We start from the raw sequence: 9349 nt of genomic DNA, 5'->3' as shown, positions 1-9349 counted from the left end.
TAAACTTTGTTGTTGGCTGGCTCTGAAAAATCAGAACATTAGAGATGGTTCGCTTCACTTGTGCAAAAGCACTTTAAATTGTTCAAGTAGTTTAACATATTCAAGAAGAAATAAAGAGCATTTAACTTTATTTACAGCCATAAGTGGAATTGGGAACCAAGCTGAACTTAGAAACTTTGACCGAAAGAGCAGGTTGCGGGCCAGGATGCAAGCGTGGGCCCGGTGGAGGAGCGGCAGCCGGGCGGGAAGGGTGCGGAGTGCACGGATCTACACTGTGCGCGGGGGTCCTGACTCTGCGGGCGCTGGAAGCGCAAGGGGAGGTCGACTCTTTTGTTTGTTTGCTTGCTTGCTCTTTAGGCCTGCTGAGGGGCTGCTAGCTACTCTTTAGGCCCGGAGTCCCAGCCAGGGTATCTGTACCCTGGGCTCAGGCCTGCTAGGCTGCAGCGGAGTTTACGCGCGGTCTAGAGGCTGCGCGGTGCCCTGGTTATGCTGTGTAATGGCAGGCCAGAACCAGCAGCAGACCTGTGTTGCCCAGAGCGCGCGGGCAGAAGTGACTCTCGGGTCATGCGGGGGTCAAGCCCTGCTCGTCCCAGCACTGCCCTCTGCCGTAGGATGATCCTAGCTGTAGGAGACCGAGCTGCACCTTTGGAGGGAGCAGGAACAGGAAAAGGAAAGGTGTGACTGGAGAAAATCTCGGGGAGGAACCTACGGGAGCCAGGCCCAGAAGCCCAGGGCGAGACCGAGGCGGCCTCCGCTGCTTTTGCTGCTGCTCGCGGCTGGAGCTGCCAGGGCCGCCGCCACCGCCTCCTCCGGGCGGCGCGGGCGGGCGGGCGGAGTGGGGGACTCTCCCGGCGCTGACATTTGCAGGCTGCCCTCCTGATTGTCCCCTTGCCGAGCTGCTCACGGGTTCATTCAACTGTTAAGCACCTCCCCGTCTCTCTAAAGGACATTATAATGCAAGAAGCCCCCTTTTTAACCACAAACCGAATTTTCTTTCATTAGGTGATCTATATATATCTATATCGTATAGCTATAGCTTATATCTATTTTAAATAACTTAAAGCGCTAAAATTTGGGGGGAACAGCTTTCGCCCTGGAGCGGTGCGCGATGCTGTCTCACGCCGACCTCCTGGACGCCAGGCTAGGTGAGTGCGCGCCTCTCGCCCGGGCAGCCAGGAGAAGCCTGGGCAGGAAATTGTCAATTTGTTCCTTATTTTACCTTAATGCGCCCTAAATGGACTAATTTCTTTAAAAGTAATTGTGCTGCATTAAGTTTAATTTGATTTAACATCGTCTTTTAAAAAAAAAAAATCTATGGAATATGTAGATCCAAAAGAGGACTTGGGAAGTGTTGTTACTTTTTGTTTTTCCTTTTTTCCCTTCTTCCCTCTCCCTTATTATTATTAATTTTTTTTGAACGGCGATCTACCCTGAGCTAATTTGTTAGGAGGTGTTTTTCTTTCTCTCTTTCCCCTCCTGTTTGCTTTGATTAGGAATTTTTTTTCCTCCTCTTTTTTGCTCTCTCCCCCTGCCTCATTCTCTACCCTTCATCTAAGAATGGTTGAATTTGTAAAAATCTGGCACAAACGAGAAGCCGCTGCAATCGAGGCAGATTTGCTAAGTGTGTTCACTGAGAAAGGAGAAAAGCCAAATTCATCCTCACAGGCATCCCCGCCTGCAAGGGACTCGGCATTGCCAATGGCTGAGAGAAACGCGCCTTTTATTTCTCCGGAAGGAAGTTGAATTCTGTAAAGTTTGATTCACTGCTCTGTCTATAGTTTCCTTGAGTTTCCTTAATGCTGTCTGGGTTGCTGGGCTCTGGGTTTCCGGTTTGGGAATCTTTGGTGATGGATGTGACTCCATTTTCCAAACACTTTCTCTGATTTGAGGGGGAGGCGGAGCTGATTTGGGTTGATTTCAGAGGGTGGAAGGCTTGGAGAATTATTCATCTTCCAAAAGTGAGAGGGAATCGGCTGAGGGCCGGCGGTAGAGTTCGCCAAGCTGTCTGAGCGCAGGTGGGGCAGCAACCAAGGAATCGTTTAATTTTCTTTCTTTCTTTTCTCCCCCCTCCCACCCCAGTCCAAGGATATGCTCTCGCTTTCCTGGGACATCAGGGGTACGGTTCATGAAAGGGACTCGAAGGCATGTTTCTTTGCCGGGACTGGGAGTGTTCCACTGCGGGAGATATGAAAGCATGTGCTGTTTACTACGAGAGCCGGCTGCAGAGAGAGGGGAAAGGGCCGGGAGATGGTATTCCAACTTGGCTGTCCAAATTCTGGGGAACCCAGCTGAGCATCCCGAGAGTTTCCTTCATAGGGCGAACGTGGGCGCAGAGGGAGCCAAGGATGGGGCTAAAGGAAGACCGCGCAGGGAGGATAGTCCCTCCTGGCATCGCCAGGAAGGTAGTGACCGCGATCCCCTTCCCTCCTCAGGTATGAAAGATGCTGCCGAGCTTCTGGGCCACCGGGAGGCGGTGAAGTGTAGGCTGGGCGTGGGGGGCTCCGACCCTGGGGGCCATCCGGGGGACCTAGCGCCCAACTCCGACCCAGTCGAGGGAGCCACTCTGCTGCCCGGGGAGGACATCACTACAGTGGGCTCTACGCCGGCCTCGCTGGCGGTGAGCGCAAAGGACCCGGACAAACAGCCGGGGCCCCAAGGAGGCCCGAACCCCAGCCAAGCCGGCCAGCAGCAGGGCCAACAGAAGCAGAAGCGCCACCGGACGCGCTTCACCCCGGCGCAGCTCAACGAGTTGGAGAGGAGCTTCGCGAAGACTCACTATCCCGACATCTTTATGCGAGAGGAGCTGGCGCTGCGTATCGGGCTGACGGAATCCCGAGTGCAGGTACGCCGGGCTTGGGCGCCGGGGCAAGAAGGCAAGGTGGGGGCGGGAGGATTTGGGCAAAACAAGCGGGGTCTTTTCCCTGTCGGGGTCCTGGGCTGCTCTTCGGCTGCCTTATAAGTTCCATGGACAAGCAGGGCTCCCACCTCCCACCAGTATAGCCACATTCCTGCAGAAATGCCTCAAAAGCGAAGCCGGCGTTGTTCTACCGTTAGGTGTCGTCTCATTCGTCCTGAGAAGGGAAGCTCTGCGTCTCCCAGCCTCGCGTCTCCCAGGCGGCTAAGCTGAGCGCGCACCTCCACTCCACCTCGAGTTCTTCACAAGTATTTCATTACCCCTAATGAGTTGTGTTAAGCGTCTGAATAAATGGGGGGAATGCAACAATTCTACAGAAAACTTGAAAAGGGAGGAAATAAGGCATGATGGCACCCTTACAAAAATCCATACCTGAGTTTCACGGTGCAGCTTTATTCTCTTGCATATCACCCTCCAGCAGCTCTAAGACAACAAACCCCGAGCTTTGCAAAGGTTTTAAACTTTGATGGTCTACCGAAGCGCCGCCGAGAGCGGCTGTAAAGATCCCCCAGTCTTTGAACCCTGGTTTTCCCCTTAAGGAAACTGGGGATGGGGGGACTGAAGGCTTTCTGTTGTAGATATCCGATCTGAAAGAAAGGACATTTAGCGCAAGAAAGATTGACAGGTAGCAGACGAATTCGTTACTGATACCTTGTTCTCGGCCAACCACCCTCCAAGTTGTAAAGTATATATAACTTTGAAAATCACATCTATAACTTTTCTGAAAATTGAGGAATAAAAGTATAAGCTCAGCGAATCTCATTTCCCCCCCGCTTTTTGAAAAAGAATGAAAACAATATATCAGATCTTTTATGGACCACTGCTCTAGGTGAAATACCAAGGCGCTCACTGAGTCTTGAGCTATCCAGGGTTCTGAAAACCTTCCTTTCCTGTCTTGAACATGATAGTTTCTCTATGTCATCCAGGGTGTCAATTTCATCTCTAGCTGCTTTAACAAATTAAGTTTAAAGATCCCAGTTGCTTTACATTTGATCTAAGAAGTTGGAGACAAGGGTGTCCATAATCACAGTGTTGAATGTTTATGTCTGCTTTCGACATTGTAAAAATAGTCTAACCTGGAAAAACAGATATGCTTCTGCTGTAAGTAGTCAGCAAATGAATATCGCTGGGAACTTAAAGTGGTCAATTAATAAAGTAATCATCAAGGTAGAACATAGATTAACATTTTTACTCATTGTAAGTCCAGGTGGTTTCGTCAGTGGACTTTGGAAACCCTGAATCATGGGCCATTGAAATTGAACACCCCAAAAGTGTTAACTGCATTGTGCAGATATAATTATTGTTTAAAAAGATTTTACTTCCCACCTCTTTTTAAATCTGAAGCTGGGTCCAAACCTTACCAGAAATAAACAATTTCAATACTTTCATTACTGTTAATGATAACACTGGCTTCTTAAAATCTTGTAGGTTCAAAATTCATAAATTTGCTTTTTGTCCCTCAAGAGAAATACTACCTAATAATTTTTGTTTTAAAGAGTAAAATGCTGTTGCTTAACCTAGACATAGTGGTAATTAGTTTAAATTAAAATAGAACTTAGAATCACAAATAAAATATAATTGGACAACCGACTTTATGAAAAAAGAAAATGAGGTCTATTAAACTTTATTAGGTCTTCCAAAGGTTAATGGCAGTGGTTCTTTTAATAGAAAAAGTTGTAAATGAAATAAAATACAAACTATGTAATAGAAACAGTTATTTTCAAAAAGTACACAAAAGAATAATCAAGAAGAAAAAGACAAAGTACTTTAATTGTTCTAGCATAATGTTCAACAAAAGATAATAGCTTGAGGCTGCTGATAGGAACAATTTAATAGAATGGCAATTTCAATATTTTTAAAAATAATGTTTCATAGTTTAAAAAGTAATCAGATTCAACATAACCTTCTTAATTAACATTTCAAAATGATTAACATTATGTAATGTAATGCAAAAATAATTTATGGAAAATGTATTTACTTCACAATTCACTGTACCATTGCTCCTTGACCAAATTCAAATTAAATAGTAATTGGTTTATGTTCTTATATGATGAGTACTTCATAGTTTTCTTTATAGTTAACAGATTGCCACACATTCTTTTCAGTATGTGGGCCACTGCACTGATTAAAAATGATCTAAACATTTAATTTATTACAATTGTATGCTTTTAAAGATGTTTTTTTAATTCTAGACTACTGATCCAACATACTTATTTTATCTATATCTGGTATATATCACACTTTTAAGTACTTATTAAGCACTTCTACTCACATGGAGGCCAATTCCATGTCTGATATCGCTCTCCTTTCTGGCTAGTGTAATAAAACCATTCCTTTTATAGCATGCCATTATTAGAAACCAATTTCAGAATTATTTATAACCTAGAATGGCTTATTAAGCAGCAATGGCGAGAATCATGCAAATTACGCGATCAAATGCAATATAATAAGCCTAATCATTAGTCTCTAGCACGGATTAATTAACTTTCAATATTTTATTTACATAAAAACCAAATCAGTGAAATAACTTCTGCACAGTCAGGCTTGCCTTTCAATATTTTATACGAACAAAAATAATGTGCTGTAATTCATTGACCGTGTCCCCCAGAATGGCCCTGTCACCTGCCCACATCTTAATAGGGGGACAAGCTGAGAGTATTTTCTAGTTTTCTAATGGAATGAGAAATTGCATTTTCTTCCTCTCCCAGCACTATTAAAGTGTAATGAATTCGGCCCAGAGTTCACGGCTGGCTGATCGAAATGAACCTGAGATCTCGGCTTTAATACAGCTCCCCAGATTTCCTCCCAAATCTTCACATTAATCATTTGCTGGATTCCAATGAGATCTTCATAAAGCGTTTGCTTCGGGGGGAAAAAAAGTAATATTCTCTCTTTCTCCCCTCTCTTTCTCTCTTTCTGAGCCATTTATAGGTGGGGAATTAACGGGCTATATATTTTAAAATACATTTACAGTATGTCTATATTACTGTAACAGCAGATATCATGAAAGTGGATTTTTAAATTCCAACCTCCATTAGATTCTCACTGTTGTATTAAGCATTTTCTGAAAGAGCTGCATTTCAAACTGAGTACAAAGTTGGCAGTGGCTGCGGTTAATATATTTTCTGGAGTTGTCATCTGTGCATTCTCAAAATCTCCCTTAGGTTTTGCCTGCATTTTAATCCGTCATGCTCTAGTTTTCAAGTGGAACCATTCACATTTTAAAAACATATGCATCATAGCTTGGAACGGAGGTGCTCAGACCCCATGCAGATTTTTTCACAACCCCAGTAAGCCATGAAACATAAAAAATTTTGTAGCCATCATTTGACTACTAACCCTCAAACATAATTGAGCACGATTTTTCGATTATTCCTATCATATTTAGTTCTTTAACAGCTGTTCTTTTCCACCTGTGCCTGAGGTCCAGAAAACCTTTCTAGCAGTTGTGTTTTCCACTGTAGGGGCAATCCCTCCGCCCCCGCCCTTCTTTCTTCTGCTTCTCCGGAACCTCTCCCCCCCCCCCCCACCAGATGTCTGCCACCTCTTCGCCCACTGCCCAGCCCAAGATATTCAAACATTTAGGGGATTCACTGACACTTTGCAGGCCGTTAGGAACCGGTCTTTATAGCTATCTTTCTAAATATACCCGTAGTGCAGAATGTGAGATGTGGGGACCGTTTGGACATAGACATCCTCCCTGTCTAGGGCTCCATCCAGTCTACCTCTCCTCAATGCAGCCTAGGATGGGTATGCAAAGTGACCTGTGGCCACAGGTCTCCTCACTGTGCTTTCCTGGCTCCCGCGGGTTACTCTCTGCTCCAGGCCGCTAAACAGCTCAATTCTCCGCCGTCGGCATTGATCCCAGTTACTATCAAGGGCCCCGCAGTCTCATTAATCCGTTGTGCCACCTACTCTAGGGGCTTTAGCAAGTAAGGGACCCGGCATCTTTACACAATCAGGAAATTGGGGTAGGCAGAAACACGGGAAATGGGGTAGAAATCAGAGAAAGATGAAATGATGGGTGATGGCTTGGGTACGGTAGAAAGGCCAGGGCCAGCTCAAAGGCCGGCAATATGTCTAGAGTGCAATGCCGTTCACACTAGTAAGCGTGGAGGGTCTTCACCTGTACAGTGTAACATGCCTCTGTGAATAGCTGGCTTACTGAGAATAGGTCAGGTACATCCATGCTCATGATCCTTTAGCTTGCAGAATAAACACTAAATAGCTTGGATTAACAGATGAATAACCTTTTGGTCATGATATGGTCAAATTACGTTTGTCACATTCTAAGAGGAAACTCAATCAGTACCTGAGTTGTGTCTTATGTAATTTATATTTGTGCACACTAAACCTCCAACTGACTATGTGTTAAACTGCAAGCCTGCCAGGTAGGCGTACTGCCAATTATTATTAAAAAACAAAACAAAACAAAACAAAAACCACACAACAACCCAAATTCAAGTATGGGGAAACAGGAAGTTCTCTTGGTCAGGCGTTTACTGGTATCTTTCAGAAGAACTCTTCCTTCCCTGTGGTGGTGAATATGGCATTAATTGTCAAGTTTGTCTGGTAAGTTCAGAAATTCAGAGGTATTGTTAAGAAAAAACGAGTACGAGGCTTATTTTTATTTGGAGTATATTTATCAAACACATCTCCTCTAAAAAGAAAGATATGTGGGTCTGAAGCAAAATCAAATTTGATTCATTACTAGTGTGTGCTTTAAAACTTGACCTCTAATTTGTACCGGTCAGAAAATTTGTTTTCAGTTATACATGAACAGATCAAACAGGGGTGACTGAGGAATTGGAAACCTTGTAATTCGGGGTTCTCAGCAAGTTTCTGAAAATAGACTTGAAGGACGTGGGGCTCAGGGCCCTGGCAGCAGGTTCCAGCACATCTGCACAGCTCAGATAAAAGGTTGCCCTCAGAGGGGTTCGAGAATGAGGCATGGAGACTTGTGGCAGTAGAACCAGTCGCTACAAATCAGAAATCACGGTGGCGACCCAAACAACACCGTAGCTCAGTGCGGCTCGCTTTCCCACAAGGATCACTATATTAACCTCTCCGCTCTGTCATCCGTGCGTTAGGGTTTTTCCTTTGTCTTTCGATTTTGAAACTGGCTATGTCATCCTCAGCCCCTCATCAATTTCCAAATTTCCAGCGTTTCTGAAAATTCTATAGCCCATCAGTGTTATAAGGCACGCTATTAAGCCACATGGGTACACATGTTTATCTTCATTTGTACACCTGTGGGTCCGATTTTGACACATGCCTGCCTGCAGACTTGTGCCTCTAAGCAGTGCATAGAATGTGCCAGCGTGCAGGGGGCGTGGTGAACACTGCACGCGGTGGTATGTTTGCACCCAGTGTAAGCGCTCCGGGGCACTATCAGGACCCCGGAGGTTGGCGCTTGCTGAGTGCAAGGGACTCGGTTGTCTCGAGCTGACGAAGAACCGCGGTCTCTGGCTGAGTGTACGGGCACTTTGGCAGATGGTACTTGTCCCGCCTGGGGCAGTGTCTGACGCAGGTTTCTCAGGCTCAAGCCCCCGCCCCACCCCCTGGCCAGCCGGCTCGCTAATAGCGCTCTGTGTGTCTCCCGCCCCGCCCGCTCCAGGTCTGGTTCCAGAACCGGCGCGCTAAGTGGAAGAAACGCAAGAAGACCACCAACGTGTTCCGCGCGCCGGGAACTCTGCTGCCCACACCAGGCCTGCCTCAGTTTCCGTCAGCCGCCGCCGCCGCCGCCGCCGCTATGGGCGACAGCCTGTGCTCTTTCCACGCCAACGACACCCGCTGGGCGGCGGCCGCCATGCCGGGCGTATCACAGTTGCCGCTGCCCGCCGGCTCTGGGCAGGCAGCAAGCTATGGCGCAGTCGCTGTCCCAGTGCAGCCTGGCGGCCGGGCCGCCGCCCCAACTCCATGGGCCTGTCCAACAGCCTGGCGGGCTCCAACGGCGCGGGGCTGCAGTCGCACCTCTACCAGCCCGCTTTCCCCGGCATGGTGCCGCCTCCCTCCCCGGCCCCAGCAACGTCTCCGGCTCGCCCCAGCTCTGCAGCTCCCCGGACAGCAGCGACGTGTGGCGGGGCACGAGCATCGCCTCCCTCCGCCGCAAGGCGCTAGAGCACACAGTCTCCATGAGCTTCACTTAATGCAGCCGCGCCCCAGCCCGCTCCGCCCCCGGCGCCGCCCCCAGGGCCGCCCCGAGGTCCTTCCGGCGCGCGCCCGGGCCCCCGCTCCCTGCCCGGGCCCCTGCCCCGGCGCCCTGCCCCGTCCCCCCACCCGGCCTCCGCCACTTCCACTTCTCGTTTTGTTCTCTCCTCTCTCGTTCGTTCTCTGGGGCTCTCCCCAAGCCCCAGCCCGCGAGGCCTCCCCTCCACCTGATTTCGCCCGCCCCGGTCCCCACTGTCCTCTCAGCTCCTCTTCCCGTCTCCCCCA

General features: G+C 47.9%; 1 protein-coding gene across 1 annotated transcript; it reads left to right on the top strand.

The window, feature by feature from the left end:
• Nucleotides 1-1108: 1108 nt before the first annotated feature.
• LOC115505391 (orthopedia homeobox) lies at nucleotides 1109-9063 on the top strand. Its single transcript, XM_030303039.1, is given in 6 exon segments — nucleotides 1109-1145; nucleotides 2433-2842; nucleotides 8532-8750; nucleotides 8752-8823; nucleotides 8825-8918; nucleotides 8921-9063. Coding segments are annotated over 6 exon segments (975 nt in total).
• The last annotated feature ends 286 nt before the right edge of the window (nucleotides 9064-9349 follow it).

Source organism: Lynx canadensis, chromosome A1 (assembly GCF_007474595.2).
Source record: "Lynx canadensis isolate LIC74 chromosome A1, mLynCan4.pri.v2, whole genome shotgun sequence".
Classification (NCBI taxonomy): Eukaryota; Metazoa; Chordata; class Mammalia; order Carnivora; family Felidae; genus Lynx; species Lynx canadensis.
This window is presented reverse-complemented; position numbering and strand designations above follow the sequence as displayed.